The 18,314-nt window shown below is 39.7% G+C and overlaps 2 protein-coding genes across 2 annotated transcripts; both read left to right on the top strand.

The window, feature by feature from the left end:
* Window positions 1-4,306: 4,306 nt before the first annotated feature.
* LOC139458658 (acetylcholine receptor subunit delta-like) lies at window positions 4,307-5,239 on the top strand. Its single transcript, XM_071240073.1, has one exon. It carries the CDS (start codon window positions 4,307-4,309, stop codon window positions 5,237-5,239), a length of 933 nt encoding a protein of 310 aa, XP_071096174.1.
* An 11,606-nt stretch (window positions 5,240-16,845) lies between these two features.
* Window positions 16,846-17,964, top strand: LOC139458657 (neuronal acetylcholine receptor subunit beta-4-like). Its single transcript, XM_071240072.1, has one exon. It carries the CDS (start codon window positions 16,846-16,848, stop codon window positions 17,962-17,964), a length of 1,119 nt encoding a protein of 372 aa, XP_071096173.1.
* Window positions 17,965-18,314: the final 350 nt, after the last annotated feature.

Genomic DNA, 18,314 nt, shown 5'->3' with positions numbered 1-18,314 from the left:
ACATTCATTCAGAGACATCAAGAATCAGGTTGAATACAAAACGTGGTACGAGCATAGATTTATATAAATAGATCTACATTCTTAGCATTCATTTCAAGCAACAAAAAAACACACCAATTAACATGGATATAGACAATGGAATGTAACTGTAAACAATTGTACTTACGTTAACATAATTCACAGCCCAGGGTTTATTTGGTGTGTTCCTCAATGATTCAACATTCTTGATTTTATCTCCTGGAGTGGTCGTGTAACATTTTCCCCCTTGCTGCAAAGAAAACATATTAAAAAAGTCAAAACTAAAACTATATTCAATAAGCATACATTTAGATCTGTAGTCTAAACAAAAAGATAACACACATTGTATAATTGCCTAAAATTTAGGAAAACTGTAAATCTAAAGTCTTCATGTATAAGGTCCGATCGGAAATAAACTAAGGCTACAGATATAAGTAACAAAATTATGAGTATATAAGTAACAAAATTATGAGTACCATCATAAAAAAACCAACACCTAATGTAATTTGGTTTTACATATACACCGGTCTGACAAACCCGGTCAGGCAAACCAGTGATTGTTTTAGTGAGCCACGTCTCACAACCTCTGTCAGAGTACAATGACACACAATCATGTTAGTACAAATATGGTTTGTTGGGGACCTTTTCTAAACCGGAATCCAAACGGGAACATATATATATTAGACAGGCATTGTAGCTAATTACGAATCACATCTTCATCGCAGCGTTGTTTATATAGATCTAGCTACAGTACGATTTCGTAGCGAGCACTAAAACTTACTCGTTCAGTTTTCGATCACCATTTTATTCTCTCTCATTGCCAAAATGTTTCAGAGAACCAAGTATCATATACTTACTACGTTTATTAACATAATACAGTTCAATATCGTTAAATATAATTCTGTAGTATGGTAGCCTTCCTGGCAACATACGGAGAACGAATATGGTTGCTATCAATTCCATTGTATTTTTCATTGGTGCACATTGACTAGATCTACACCTATCTCACCTTAATAATCAACAAACGATGACCAAATCACTGACAATGTATGGTGATATTTAACTTTTGACTATCGACTAGCTATCTTCAGCGAGAACAATACCGCAAACACCCCGTTATAGCGCGCGACGAGACTCGTTTTACTTTTGCTCGTTTTCATTAGAAGGGAGTCGGACATAGATCTAGTTATCGGAAAATGATGAATTGATTCTTTTTTTTGGAAATATTAAAAATACATATGATAAGCGCCTTGCTCAAATAAACTTTATAGATAGCACCAACAACCATATATGATCCACATTTAGGCTACTTCAGTCAGTGCTAATTGGGCCTTTTCGGGAACAACAAGTATGTTTCTGTCTCTTCCCGAAAATACAATTGTTCATAACATCATTGAGCCCTTTAGACTAGGGCTATAACTAGGAGCCTACAGAGAGTCGATCTGAAAATACTTCCATTGTTTTGATTCCCTCTCTTCGCTGTATAAGAGAAATCTACTCAACCTTTCCCATGGCCTGAATGAGCCACATTGTTTCACAAAAATCAAAGTCAGTACATGTAAACTTTCAGATTTCAGAAATAACACTGAAGAAATGGCAATAACTGTCAGTGGTCAGTAGGCGATGCATACGTTAGGCCTATTTAGGCCTACAGACCTTATACCCTTACGATCGAAACCCGAACATAATATGACGACCACAAAACGCCGCCAGACTGAATTCTGGTCAAACATAAACTACTTGCCCTTGGTAATTTCACTTGGTATCCATAAAATAATAATATTGTAAAAAGTCATGGGCTTCCTTCACCTCTATATACATCACGTTCTGTGTATCAAATATTACTATCAACACTGACGCTCAGCTCAGTGAAAATGATCGGCAAACTGCATTCTAAACCCCGCCACTTCTGAATAATACGATACATTTAAATCATTTGACTATCTGCATGTACAAAAACATATCAACAAGCGGAGACTGCTTTTGAAAAATAACTTACCTTATCCGAATTCACAGAACATCTGTCCAGTTCCCGTTGCTGCACAATCACTTGGTTGTAATATGTCTAGAGTGAGCTTGAACTAAGATGGCTGGTGACGTCATTTTGACGTCACTTCACGAGGCAACAGGCTAAACTTTTCAGCAGTCACTCTCACGCCGCAAAAAATGCGCGCCAATGTGTTTTTAACTGTAATTTTGCTTGTGACAACATTTAGTAGACAGATAACTTCCTTCATAGATATATATGTTTAAAAAAAATAAAACTACGAGATGATAGATCTACAAGTGGTTTCCTAAACATCATTTACAAAAAGTGTTGTAATGTCCAAAGCATAACGTTATTACAACGTTAATTTGCAACGTTGTTGTTACGTTGTGGAATAACGTTACAATGTAACGTAATACTAACGTTGTAATAGAGATACGCAATTACGTTCTGGAAATTTTAGAATTAAGAGATGAAAATTCAAATGCTGAATATACAGAAAGGTAAAGCATTACTGCCTTGGTATTCTGACAAATCCATGTTGATTTTGATAAAGCAGTTCTATTCCTTTATGACTATCAAGAAGCAAACGTTATAACCGACGTTTCAGAAACGTAGTTACAAAACGTTGTGCGATGTCCGATGTACAACGTTTTCACAACGTTAATGTGCAACGTTGTCATAACGTTGTGAAATAACGTTGCACGTTGACGTTATAATAACGTTGTGACAACGTTATTTCACGACGTTACCTATCCACAACCTTTCCACAACGTTGTGACAACGTCGTGTGTTAGCTGGGTAGACCACGGAGGTGGTTGATCTGAAAAAAAACCAACCTGCTGTGGGTGAGTACAGATGCTAAAATTTAAAGGAAAAATCATTGAGGAATTTCTTTCTGACATTAACTTATGTATGTTTAATGATGATTCCAGACCTTATTAACATCAAGCCACTGGAACGTATTTTGCCCTCGATCTGTCACTCACAGACTCAAACTTGTACAATGAGTGAGTTTATGCTTTACGTCACATCGGCAATATTTCAGCCATATCGTGACGATCTTGTACAATCAGTTTGTATGGTAAGTCCATGATGACCTCTGCGGGAGTGATCATTTTCCTACTATTCTTAAAACTGTTAACCCTAGTGATGAGCCACCATCATCCAGGTGGAACTTTACCAAGGCTAAATTGTCCTTATATGAGGTACTGTGTATTGGCAACATAAAACATGACATTTGCAAGAATATTCCAGATCCGACAGTTGTTTTCGGACATACTGAATGACATTGCTGATCAAACCACTCCGAATTCCTCTGCAAATCCCCACATTCGTAAAGCATGGTTCACAACTGAATTCAAACAGGCAAGAAAGTGTATGAAGAAAGCAGAAAATATTTTCGCCAACATCCTACAGTCCATAATTTAGATAAGGATAAAATTACAAATGCCAAGGCACGAAGTGCTTTTAAACAAAATAAGCGACAATCCTGATATTGTTGTTATCCGTTGGCTTTATCCTGCCGAGAAACCCACCCATGGTGTGATAATATAAATTATCTACCGATGGCACCTTCTCTCGATCGATATTCAATTCTATAAGCACTTATTACATTAATGTACTTTCAGGTTCCATTGCCTTTTATCTTAACATTGAATAGATCACACATTTCCGTGGTTCACTTCATATTGCAGGAAGTGGAAATGTAAATAATACGTCTGACTTGTGAGCAAAGCGTCAATAAACAATGTTTTGCAAATACTCAGTTTATCAGTACAGCGGGATGTTTCCTTGACAGCGATGACATTACCATTTCCAGTACTGGTGCAAAACTGCATAATTCAATATAAACTTAAAGCCCTCTGCTCACAGAAGGTGGGGTCAGGTATGTTAACAGAAATAGAAATAGGCATCTGTTTATGAAGCATTTACCTAGATGATCAAATGCTCCTGGCGTTTAATTCCCTGATTAGGATCCGTGTGCACTCATATCCCAGCACATGCGGCAGCGTATTATCCAATCATAGTCACTGTCTGCAGTAACCTAAGCAACAGCTAAATGGAATAACACCTGCATATCAATACATGTCATTGCGAACATCACCACCGAACACTGACATCATGTTTTTCATGTCCGCGATAACACTGTCACTGCTCTTCATCTTATCAGGAGCTAGTGTCTCCAATAGAACCCAGTTGACATTAAGAAGACTGAAGATATATCTCCAAGGGGAAATTGCTAATGATGGCATCAGTATCATCTCCGATAAGATACAGGTTAACATAAGTATTTTGCCAATGTCCATCTCCAGTCTCAATGCAGCCAAACAGACATTCGCTTTCAGTGCGGGGGTCGTCATGACGTGGTTCGACACGGGTCTGGCTTGGAACAAAACTGATTATGATGACATTGAACTTGTGACTATCTCTGAGAAGTTTGTGTGGATACCTTTGGTGGTTGTCCCAAACGGGATTGACAGCATTGTACCTATTTCAATTCAATCTCCAGAACTTTCTAGTGATGGAAGAGCAGTACTTGTAATCACTGACAGTTTCAAGACCAGTTGTCAAATAGACATCACACTGTACCCGTTTGACCAGCAGCAATGTAGCATCCTGTTCGCGCCTGCAAATGACCTTAATCTTGTGGTTGATATCACTGGCTCTATTATTACGGGATTACCTACTTTCTTTATTGAGAACAGTGAATGGGAGTTGGTTGACATACTTGCCAAGACTGTAGACGCCCAAATGAAACAGATATCAAGTCTGGTATCGTTTGAGTTCTTTTTGAAACGCAAGAGCATGTTCTATATAGTTAGTATCATCTTTCCTATGGCTCTTCTCTCTCTGCTCAACGCCTGTGTGTTCCTCCTACCAGCTGACTCCGGAGAGAAGATGTCCTACCTCATCTCAATATTTGTCTCCTATGCAGTGTTCATGAACTTCGTCAATGACTCGATCCCCAAGTCTGGAGACGTGTGTCGACTGTCTGTGTACCTGACCCTCATCCTCTGTCAGAGCTGCCTGGCTATCATCACCACCATGGCCACACTCAACGTCCGCAATAATGGTCACCTATTTCAGACCAAGACAGATGTACAGCCAGAACACGACCTTGTAAACACGAAAAGCACTGAACGTCCGTCAAAGGTCCGCCGCTCAGACCACGTTTTGTTCGTGGTCTTCCTGCTTCTGGCACTGATGTCCCTGCTAGTGTTTTGTGTATAAGGCGACATTTGTCTGGAGCCCTGGCACTGATCATGATGTCCCTGCTGGTATAAGAAGGAACTCGTCCGGAGCTCGACGTCTGATCTCCTCCTCCCCCCCACTGTGTTAGGGAATGCCTCCGTTGTGATAAGCTTTTCAAACGTGGATTTGCAGTGATTTAATGTGACACGTCGATTCCTTCAGTAATTATTTACTCTGTGATCAGTGGCATGTGTGTAGGCTAGTGTAACTCTCTTGTTGCCTTCAATGTGACTTTCTGCACCATGTGCTTACAGTGAGTACTATGTTGTTTAAAATGATTTGGGAAATTAGAAAGTTTGATTAGCAGTACTGTCATCAATATTCAAAACCATTACAACCTGCAAATGATCAAATCCGCCATGACATGAAAACACACACAAAACGATTGTAATTTTATCTTGGCCAAACATTTGGTTTTCGGATTTTCATGTACCAGCGGTAGGCTTTGTGATCAAAAGAGAAAATAAATGTAGCTACATCCCGGCTATTTATTGGATTATCCAATTTGAGATTTATGTACGTTAACGTTAGATGGTCTATGAGTACAGAATACCAGAGGACTACAAATTTAGCTCATTTAGCATTTATACAAATATTCCCTTTTCTTTTCTTCCATGTCTTTTGGTTCTATCTGTTTTTTAAATAAATTTATTCGTACTTCTTGTTTGTATCACGTCACATGTGGACATTTCCAAATTTGACGCATCAATGAGTAAACATGATGTCCGACGCAATTATCTTTATGGTGTTGTGCAACATGTTCCTGTGTGTTTTCTTGTGAACAGTTGATTTGACTTGCATGTGTTTGTGGCGGGCGCGGGACACACTTACCTTTTTGCGAACACTTGTACTTTAAAGGGGCACTTATCTAAAGCAATTCCCCAGGACTGGTTGTTGCCTTTGTTATTGTTTTTTCCCCGTAAGCACCCGGATGATACGCAACGCAACTGAACGTGACAAGAGACAAGTTACCGTCTGCACGGACAGCAAAATAAACTTGGATGCAATATTTGTTTTACCCATTTTTGAACACTGATTGGTTAACCGTGATCTATAAAGATTTCGACAAAGGGCGCATGTTAATTAATTTCTTCAGCCTAAACAAACAGACAAAAAGAACGGCGGAGATCATCGGTTGTCGTCATTTGGAAATACCCCTGATTGTTATCGTTTAAAAAAAGTATCAATGCAGTGAAAGCATTTTCGGATTTCGGATTGCGTCGATAATACGATTACTACTTCCTTGTTGTCATCCACGTTTTCTGGTATACCCCTACACTTGCGTATTTGTCGTCATTCACTTGATGCTCAGTTAATGAATTCATTACAGGTATAATTGGTGGTAGCACCACTCCGAATACCCGAGGAAGCTTCCCATTTGGCATTTATAGTGTCTGGGGTAATTATTCAATCTAAATCCAGGTTTGAAGTGAGGTGAAATGTGTGTTATGTAAATATGCACGTGGCACCCCAGCAAGAGATGAATGATCAGTTGATTTACTTTTTTTGTAAATCAGCGGATAGTTTGTAGTCATCAAAGGATTAACAGAAAATACATTGATTGATTAATTGCTGTTATCTTGCACAGTGGATAGTGTAAAAAGTGAGTATTTACATGTCTAGGTTTACTAAAACAAAGGGAATATCCTCATATCCTTGCGTGAAGTGCCGATGTAAAAACAACATACTTTGTTCAAAGGGTTAACCGACAATACGTTGATTAATTGCTCATTGATATCTAACTCTATGGATTTTTCTTTAGGAACAGTGGACGTTATAAAAAAAAATTGTCACATGGGCTTTCTCAGCCGACCTATGAGACTTGACACCTATGTAAAACACCTGAAATATATTATAGTCAAGTTGTAAAATGTGATTCTCTCAGGCAATTTATAAAATGTGTGAATATTTCAGTGATTTTAACTGAAAAATCTGTCCATTTCTTTAACAGATTGACCAAAATTGATTAAGACGATCAATAGGGCCTAAAAACATCACAACAGATTATTATGTAGGATTAGAAGCCAAACAATATAGAAATGTACTTTTCATCGTAACATTTTCAGTCTATTGGTGATGATATTAAACATAAAAATGTTTGGAATTCGTTGTCATAATAATACAGATGGACATATTTTTCAGTCAGTTTGTACAATACCTGAATATTCAGGCGTTAAACAAATTTCGTAAGTGTAAAATTTTGCACATTTTGACTGTAAAAATATAAACACGATAAAATAAGCAATGCTAAGGAGAAATATTTACTTTGTGTAGCAAGTCAAAATAGTGTAAACGAAAATCGCACAATTACCAAGCAAGTGACTTATCAAAACTTCGTCACCGTTACCGATGCTAACCACAACGATACCTACATTTCCTTATTATTTCCAAAACTGTATTTCATTTTGTTGATGTGACCATACGCCCTTATACTATCAATAAAAGTGACAAATTCGCCAACGAATTGCGCGGCACAGGTTGCGAACTAGTCTAGGTCTCTGTTATATCATCCGGGTACTCACGGGAAAGAACAATAACAAAGGCAACAACCAGTCCCGGGGAATTGTTTTAGATCAGTGCCCCTTTAACTATTTGATTGTGATTTATTAACATGTGATCGTGATTTTGTCAGAATCGACTCTGCTTTTTGGCGAGATTTCTTACGGATATGGAATGAGTATTGTTGCTTTTATTTGTAATTCAATGTGGGATAGATTAATTGTAGCCTATTTTAATCACAAATGATCACCATTTCAAAGAAATTAAGTTTCACTGCCGGTAGAGTTATCCCGTGTGCTTTTTTAGTTTCAATGCTATTCCCTCCCATCCTCATGTTTTCTAAGGTGTCACCTTTGCACTATATTATATACTCAACAACAAAAGTTCCTGTGACACCAATATTTTAGTGTATTTTTCAAACAAGTTTGGTTTTCAATATTGTAGTACATGTATGGAATCAAGTCACAAAAACGCAACTGCTACAGAAAAGCATGCAGTCCATGCAAAAGTTGACTTTTATGCAAGCCCCATGCATTTCACTACCCAAGAATGGGTATAAATACATGTGCGTTAACGGGATTCCATATGCATTATTTAGCATCGTGCTGACAACAACCACTCAAAAAAAAAACAACAGAATGACGCAATTATTCAACATTACGAAACGCAACACCTGTCCGAAAATTAGCGTCTGCGAGCCATTGGTATGCTTGAAGCAGAATCGAGTCAACTTGATGTTGCAAGACAATGTAACATCCACAGAAAATCCCATTTGGTGTTTATGGCAACGTTGGCAACAGACGAATGCAGTCACAGACCATCCTCGAAGTGGCAGGCCACGCGTAACCAATAATCAGACAACCGGATTCGAACAACACACCTACGAAATCGTTTCCAGCCAGCAACAGTGACTGCATTTCGACAGGAAACCACCGTCAAGCACATCTACAGTAGTGCAGACAGCGTCTACGCTAGACGGCCATGCAGTGGAGTTCTATTCACTGACGAGTCTCGTTTTCACCTCAGCCACAGCAATGGACGGATTCGAGTGTACCTGCGTCGAGGTGAACGTTACGTCAATCATTGTATCATAGAAACGGCCGGCCTCATATTGTTCGACTTGTTCAGGACTCTCGTCAACAAAACAACGTGAATGTCATCCCCTGGCCGGCTCTATCCCCTGATCTCTCACCAACTGAGCACATGTCGGATGAGATGGATCGGCGCCTTCGACGTCAACCACGTGTTCCACAGACACTCAAGGAACAGCAGATATGGACAGATATCCCACAGCACAGCACAGCTATTAATTTGTAAATTGACATTTTGGCATGTTCATGTTTTTGTTATGAAATCACGCATTTTCTGAAGTCAGTATGGCAAATGAAACCATTGGAACACTTACAGGAGTCTTTTTCTGTTGCAAACCGAAATTGTTTCAGACTTGGTAAAAAACATAACTTTGCATTAAATATTATTCAATGTCACTGTTGTTCAGTATATATTGTGGTACGATTCAGCTGCAATCCAAACATAGGAGGGGCGCAGTATAAAAAGAGCCATTTGCTTGGTTTATAAGTTTTATCTATTTGAGTTAAGACCTTCACAATTTGATACGTGACGAATTCCTTTATTGTCAACATTTTAGCAGATGTCGAGATTAGATATGGCCTGATATTTCACAGCAGATTGTGTTGAAACATTTTGTTTCAACAACCCTAGCAAGTATTAAAATGAGGAATGACTTACTCCCTTTCTTATGAACTTAGTCGTCACAGTCTCTTTGTTGAAGACAGCATCAATTTTAATGCCTAATCATATCGCTACGCATATTATGTTATTCTAAAGGTGAAGACAGGTATTGCAAAAAGCTAGCCGTAGGACAATTTGTTACCAGAATATAAGTTCTATAAAAAGAGTGAGGGAGTGAGTGAGTCGAAATTTAACGTCACGTAGGCAATATTTTAGCAATGTCGTAACGAGAACGTAGCCATTTAAAATACAGATATTCTCAGCCTGAATAAAACCTATTAGCGATGGAAGTATAATAGGTAGACGAACACAGTTTCGATTGATTTTAAAACTAACTGAGAGCATTTGAAAGAATGAATTAAACAATACAATATATAAATGGGTTATAGATCACCAGCATCTCAAGTTACGCGCCATACTAGGGGCCGTGGGGACTATAAAACAAATATAATACGTTTAAAACTGAGGTATCAATAAATGTACTTTGAATTATGAGTTCTTACATACATTAAAAACCCAATAAACAAATGAGAACTAATACTATTATAAAGACCCTTAATAGATGAAGATTTGAAATACGTGTCCCTTGTGATGGAAAAAGCAACGATGCCGTTTTGGCCAGTGGCACATTAGTTATTTAATTTAAGAATTTCGATTAAAAGTCGATGTTTGGAAGACTGATTTTTAATTGCATGTAGACAGGAAAGAGAGTCGGAAAACATATGTAAATTGTTTATGCTTTGATTGTTTACTTATGTATTTTAGTCCTGAGAATATGGCCTTTATTTCGGCCATAAAAATGGAACAGTTATCTGGTATGATATAGCCCGTGATCTAATGACAGTTGCGCTGGCAACTGCGTCAACATCCTTGGATCCATCTGAAAAGTTTTGTAGGTATTGTAAAATCTGTTTTATTGATTATATTGATAAATTAGTTGATTTGTTTCAGAATTCCTTAGTTCAGTTAATGTATGATCCACCTCTGGTTTTACTAAATGCCAGAATGGTGGAGAAGACGAAAGAAAAGTGGGGGTTATATTGTCAAGATTTATTTTAGCCGCAGATTAAAAACTCAGTCACATGCTGGATTCGAGTGAGTAGAACGTAATTTATAGATATACTGCAAAGATTATTTAATGCGACGGCGTTTAACGTATGGTTCATCTGCTCCCACATACAAACTATTAATTGGGTTGAAGTAGCGTAAAATTATTGTCCCCCTAAGAGGGTATGTAAGTCCCATATCATTCGAACTATTTTTCTGCATGCCTAGTTTTTAAACGTAGAATATTCGTCATTTTAATCTTTGGCTCATTGGTACACTGTCCCAAGTGACTGAAGGGATGATATAAATCCTGCCGGGGTCCATCCAGGAAGCAAAGGCACTGTAAGTCCCCATGGTCCCTAGTATGGTGATCTCCCTTTAGTTACTGACGAGCTCTAGCCCATTTTTATATTGTGTTGTTCACTAATACTTATGCCTTTTATATATTCTCAACTACTTTTAAATCGACTCTGTGATTTTCTAGATATAGTACTGTCCATCGTTTACAGCTTTTTATATTGTCGAAATATATGTATTATTAATGTACTGTTCGTCACGATATGGCTGAAATATTGCCGATGTGACGTTAAGTCTTAACTCACTCACTCACTCAGGGCTCATGGGCCAAACTGGTTATACAGACCGCTGATTTCTTTGTTTTTATAGGAAAATGCCATGGTCCGAACCAGCCTGATATTCTCCTTCTATTAACAACATCTGTTCACGTCTTTATTTCTGGAGAAACATCGTCCTTGTTGACCCTCGATGGCGGATGGGGAGCAGGGATGTGAAATAATATGTTCATACCATGGCTAACAGAACACCCACTGGTTCATCTCAAGCTAATAAAAGTTTCTTCATCATCTCCAATAATTAAAGAATCTAGGGCAATGTTCTAAGTCATTTCAACTCTAGGTGACAGTTCTTTAAAACTCAACCCGTTTGCATACGCAAAGTGCCTGTGGTGAGGTTAAACATTTCCCGTGGTGGATTAAGCAGTATGCAATGTGCAAGGAGACAGCAATCTGTTTGTCTGTTTGTTGTTAAACGCCGCACTAAGCAATATTCCAGCTTTATGACGGCGGTCTGTAAATAATCGAGTCTGGACAAAACAGTCTAGTGATTGACATGAGTATCGATCAACGCAATTGGGATACAATGACATGTATCAAACAAGTCAGCAAGCTTAACCACCAGATCACGTTGCGCCTTTTACGGCAAGCATTGGTTACTGAATACTTCTTTTACCCCGGATCTTCACGGGTCTCAGAAGTTTGTTAATACACTTGTTGTAAGTACACGGGTTGTTGTCTCAGTGCACAAGACACTGAACTGTAGTGGGGGAATCGTTCGAGATCGAAATTGCTGTCTGTCAGACTTGACAGAAGAAGAGATAGAAGAACTAAAAACTCTATGTGTCACCGCAGTTGAGCGGTTAACCCAAAAATCAGAAGATGGAAATATTATCAATACCCAAACTTACCGTTCCACTTTTTGTCTTACAACTCTTCCATAAGTCCATAAAAGCAGGTTACTTTAACATCGGAGTTGAGGTCTATGTTCCAAATCCAGTCTGATGTTACAAGTGTCAAACACTCGGTCATTGGGCCAAAACTTACACTAACAAGGCAAGGTACTTCTAGCTTCAAACTGCAATGGAGAGCACTTGTCCTCCTTAAAATCCTGTCCTGTTTTTGATCGGGAAACCAAAATATTGAAACTCAAGCATACCAACAACATCTCTTACACCGTGGCGGGCGGTCGGGTAGCCTAGTGGTTAAAGCGTTCACTCGTCACGCCGAAGACCTGGGTTCGATTCCCGACATGGGTACAATGTGTGAAGCCCATTTCTGGTGTCCCCCTCCGTGATATTGCTGGAATATTGCTAAAAGCGGCGTAAAACCATACTCACTCACTCTTACACCGTGGCAAAACAGTTACTCATTCCGTCCCAAACACCTTCTAAAAGCTATTCAGCTGCCGTCTCTTCTTCACCAGTTTCAGTTACCAAAGTAACTATGGTCTCCATACAATACCATCTCTCTTCTATCTCTTGGTTGAAGAATGACCAAATTACCATCAATGACACCATTCAGGCTTCTCAAAACTCTCCAATGATACCGACATCTGCCATCCAAAACAAAACTTTCAATCAATACCGTCTGATCAAATATCACCACTTAGAACCAGAACCAAACCCTGTAACCGAAATAGGAATGTTTCAGGCTGAAGCCCATTTATCAAAAAAGGCTAAAAAGCAGAATAGGAGAAAAGCCAGGACACCCCAACACTTGGCGGTGCCTTCTCCTAGGGCCTGTTGAACATCTGTTGAGGTTCATAAATCCGTTTGAGCCCCTGGAGATGGACGTCACTCCCACACAACAAGTCCTTGGGAGTGGGCGTACCTCCTGCTCTATATCCCGAGTTGAGCAGCCATGAGCTTCTCAAGTCAAATCATACAATGGGTGAGTGAGTTAGTGAGTTGGGTTTAACCCCGCTTTTAACAATATTCCAGTTATATCGCGGCGTGTCAGTTTAATGTGGGAGGAAAGCCCCAAGTGATGCAGGTCTAAGTCGTTTACCACTTCTGTGAAACCCACGAGCACGGGTAGTGTGCTGACAAACCTAGAAACATAATTGGGGCGAGCCGGGATTCGAACCCACAATCGTAGGTTTCTGGCAATCACGCACCTCTGCACAGCGAATCGCGGCGCCTTAGACGACTTGGCCAACCGTGCCCCCAATCAAACAATGGAATTGCAGAGGTCTCCGACTAAATTAAAATGGTCTCCAACTCCAACAAGATTTTATACCATCAGCTTTATGTCTTCAAGAAACCGACTTGAAAAATACCGATCAAATCGACATCAGGCAGTTTAATTCCAATCATTTCGTTTCACCTCCAGTGGTTAAGGCCACTGGGGGTTCTTCAGTGTCGGTGAGCAAGGTGTCATTTACAGTCCTGTTCCTTTCGATACTCCCCTCAAAGCCGTTGCTTTCTGAAAAACATTACACATTATTGTCTTTACTTTGTGTTCTCTATATACTCCTCCATCTTCGTATATTCAGCCAAATGATCTTCAAGCACTATATGACCAGCTTCCTAAGGTCTGTATCTGAGTGGGGATTAGAATGGACATAATCCACTATAGGGAAGTGATCATACCAGCAGTAAGGGAAAGAGTCCAGAAACGTTTATTTCCAACAATGCTTTTTCCCTCTGAACTCTAAAACATATTTACATCCTGGCACAGGTACATACTCTTGATTTGTCCATTACAGACTCTATGACTTGGTTGATGCATGTCATGGATCCAAATTGCGTGAGACCGCCTCCGTGGTCTAGTGGTAGAGCGTATACCCGGAGAGCGGAAGGTCCGGGGTTCGATACCCGACCGCGTCATACCAAAAGAAGTTAAAAGATGGTTCCTTCTTGTTACCCTGTCTGGCGCTCGGCATTAAGGGGCTAAAACAAGGACTGGTCGGCTTGGAGTCAGTATACTGAGTCTGAGTGGGGTATTCATGTTAAACTGCGGCATGGTATCTCAATGAGCTAGCACTATAAATCGGCATCAGTCCGGACTAGTACAAGCAGCCACACAAACACACACACGTACATGCACGTCGCTATATAAGTGTAATAATCTTGGACGCGACGTTAAACCCCATTTCAACTCACCTCACCAAATTGAGTGGACCAATGCTCATGATATTGCTCGGGGGTACGAGTAGCCCAGTCGTCTAATGCGCCGCGGTTCGCTGCGCAGAGGTGCGTCCCTTGGGCACGCCAGAAACCTATGATTGCTGGAATCTCGGTTCGCCCCGATTATGTTTTAGGATTGTCAGCGCCATACCCGTGCTCGTGGCTTTCAACAAAGTGGTAAACGTCCGAGACCTGCATCACTTAGGGCTTTCCTCCCACATTAAGCTGGCACACCGTGATATAACTTGAATAATGATAAAGAAGAGTTAAATCCAACGCACTCATGATATTAATCACTGGACTGTCTAGTCCAGACTCGATTATTTACAGACCGCCGTCATATAGCTGGAATATTGCTGAGTGAGGCGTTAAACAACCAACCAACCAACCATTACAGACTCTAATCTGTTGAATGAATTTGAGTGGTGAGTTCACGATGACCTCTTTTGGAGTGACCACTTTCCAACCTTTCTAAAAACGTTTACCCCATCTGATGTTCCTCTATGATCAAGATGGAACTTTACGAAGACAAAGTTGCCTTTGTTTGGAATACTGTCCTCAAACAAATTAACACCTGATTTGTTTATCAACCGTTACGTTCCTGATCATGTCCAAATACTCTCTGATGAACAAAATTGCTGATGAATGTATTCCAAAGTCCTCTGCAATTCTACACACCCGTAAACCACAATGACTGCAAACAAACAAGCAAGGACGGCACGGAAAATGGCTGAACACAATTTCCGTTGCCACCCCATGATACATAATTTGAATACCGTCAAAATTTAATTTCTATCTTTATTGTAAATAAACGCCGACGTCTTGACAAACTTATGTCTCAAAAATATACTTACCATGTCTAATGTATGGAACATGATTCAGAAAATACAAGGTATGGGTTCCGAATCCAGCATCCACCATCTCAAGAATGAGGATGTACTACTAACGGATAAATCTGATATTGCCAAAAAACTTGGTTAAACTGTGGCTAAAAATTCTTCCTCAACGAACTATGCAGAAGCAGCACTCAACAAATCTGTAACACCTCTTCTGATTATAAAACCACACCAAGAACCCAAGATGAGAGAATCACACCGTCAAGCATGTCCAGCTTAACTGTGTTGATTTTTCCATCACAAGTGATAATCCATAAAGGATATTTATGAAAATATTAGTTCTCTTTTAATTATTTGGTTTTTAAAAGAAAAAGAATTGTATAATAAATTTTGATCATATGTTTTGTATGAAATAAAATACCTTTAAAATTGGTATAATGAATTTCTATCTGAGTTTATATAAGTGGCTATTTCATCGAAGCGGGTTGAAGTAGTGTAAAATTATTGTTCCCCTCGTTTGTTCGTGTCAAATGAATATTTTGCTTACTATTCCTTTAAGCGTAGAATATTTGTAATTTTAATTGTGGATAACATTACGTACAAACGCCAGCCTCTGAAATATTGCTGGGATCCATGCAGGTAGCAAAGGTACTGTAAATAAGGCGACAAAACGCTTTCAATATCCAATAGAAATCTCTGCATAAAGCAGATTCGATTGACAAATTCCGACTATATCATAAGCATTTCATAATGAATCACTAACAAATAGTTATGATACCTGGTATTCGCAACCACCACCCCCCCCCCCCCCCCCCCCCCCCCCCCCCCCCCAGGTATGGCGATCTACCTTTAGTTGCTGGCGATCTACAGCCCTTTTTTATATTGTATTGTGGAATATAGTGATATATTTTTATAGTTGTAAGCTAGTCTTAAGTTTTAATCTGTGATATTCTAGTTATTTACTGTCCATCGATGACAGGTTTTTATTTAGTCTTAATATATGTATTCTTAATGAATAACCTCTCGTCATAATATGGCTGAAATATTGCCGATGTTACGTTAAATGTTAAACTTACTCACTCACTCTGTATTAACCCCAGCTTTAATTTCATATTTAATCGTATGTAGGTGTAGTAACGTCCGTGTCAGCACCAGGTTCATTTAATTGCGTTGTCTGTGTAATGCCTTTGCACAAATTGAAGTGCATACCACATATATTCTCAGGCAATGGCATTAATCAATTCGTTGGCCATACATTAATGCGTATTTACGTTGCCTATGCATTCCAGGGACATGACGCATTTAAATGTTTCCAGTCTACTCATATTGCAGAAAGCAAAGATACACACAGTACTTGTCACTAAAAAGTATATTAACGATGCTTTGGAAACACTGATTACTGAGAATTTAATAAAAGATTTTTTCCATGGCAATCTGTTGGCATTACCACCTCCATTATTTGTACGTAATTGCAGTAGGGGCTATAAAGAGATACGGCTTTGTCCAATGAAGGTGGGGACAGGTATTACTATAGAATCATTAATATTAATCTAAAGCGCTTACTTACATTTTCACTAATGGGTGTGCGCAAGGCGCCTGGCATTATTGATTGCGTGATCCGTGTTGACTCGTATTCCAGTTCAAAGGTTCATTGTCATAATTTAAGCAAAATTATAAATGGATAAACACCTGCCTGACAATATCTGTCATTTGGAACATCACCACTGAACACTGAAATCATGTTTTACATGCCGGCTAAAATCCTTAACTTAGTCGTCATATTATCAATCGCCAGTACCTGTGATAGCACTGAGTCGTTATTAGGAAGACTGAAGGCATATCTCCAAGGGGAAACTGATGCTTATGGCATCAGTGTTGATCTCTCCGATGACAAACAGGTCAACATAAGTATGTTGCTGATGTCCATCTCCAATCTCAATGCTGCCGAGCAGATATTCACTTTCAGTGCTGGTATCCGCATGACGTGGCTCGACCCAAATCTGGCTTGGAACAAAACTGATTATGATAATATTACGGAAGTGACCGTCTCTGAGAAGTTTGTATGGATACCGACCATTGCCATCCCTAACGGTATCGACAGCGCTACCTTGGCTTCAATACAATCTCCAAAGATATCCAGTAATGGAATTGCATCACTTCAATTCATTGAGAGCTTAAAGACCAGTTGTCAAATAGACATCACTCGGTACCCGTTTGATCAGCAGCGATGTAGCATCCTGTTCACGCCTGTAAATACTTTCGATCTTGGAGTTGACAGCACCGGTTCTATTATTACGGGATTACCTTCTTTCTTTATTGAGAACAGTGAATGGGAGTTGATTGACATACTTGCCAAGAACGTAGACGTCCAAATGAAACAGATATCAAGTCTGGTATCGTTTGAGTTCTTTTTGAAACGCAAGAGCATGTTCTATATAGTTAGTATCATCTTTCCTATGGCTCTTCTCTCTCTGCTCAACGCCTGTGTGTTCCTCCTACCAGCTGACTCCGGAGAGAAGATGTCCTACCTCATCTCAATATGTGTGTCCTATGCAGTATTCATGAACTTCGTCAACGACTCGATCCCCAAGTCTGGAGACGTGTGTCGACTGTCTGTGTACCTGACCCTCATCCTCTGTCAGAGCTGCCTGGCTATCATCACCACCATGGCCACACTCAATGTCCGCAATAATGGTCACCTATTTCAGACCAAGACGGATGTACAGCCAGAACATGACCTTGTAAACACGAAAATCACTGAACGTCCGTATGTGAAGTCTGCGTCAAACGTCCGCCGCGCAGACCACGTTTTGTTCGGGATCTTCCTGCTTCTAGCACTGATGTCCCTGCTGGTGTTTTGTGTGTAAGAAGGAACTCGTCCGGACCTCGACGTCCGAACCCCACACTGTGTTATCATCACCACCATGGCCACACTCAATGTCCGCAATAACGGTTTCCTATTTCAGACGGGTGTACAGCGAACGACAATGTTAAGACGAGCAACGCTGAAAGTCTCCATGTGAAGTCTGTCCCAGACGTCCGCCGCCCACATCACGTTTTGTTCGGGTTGTTTCTGCTTCTGGCACTGATGTCCCTGTGGTGTATGTTGCATAGGAAGGAATTCGGCCGGATATCAATTCCTGAATTTCGAATGTGTAATTGGATTTTCAAATGTGGGATCCTTCAGTCATGTGTTTAAGACTCTATTGTTAACTTC

Source organism: Haliotis cracherodii, unplaced genomic scaffold, assembly GCF_022045235.1.
Source record: "Haliotis cracherodii isolate W230 unplaced genomic scaffold, xgHalCrac1.p SCAF_13, whole genome shotgun sequence".
Classification (NCBI taxonomy): domain Eukaryota; kingdom Metazoa; phylum Mollusca; class Gastropoda; order Lepetellida; family Haliotidae; genus Haliotis; species Haliotis cracherodii.
This window is presented reverse-complemented; position numbering and strand designations above follow the sequence as displayed.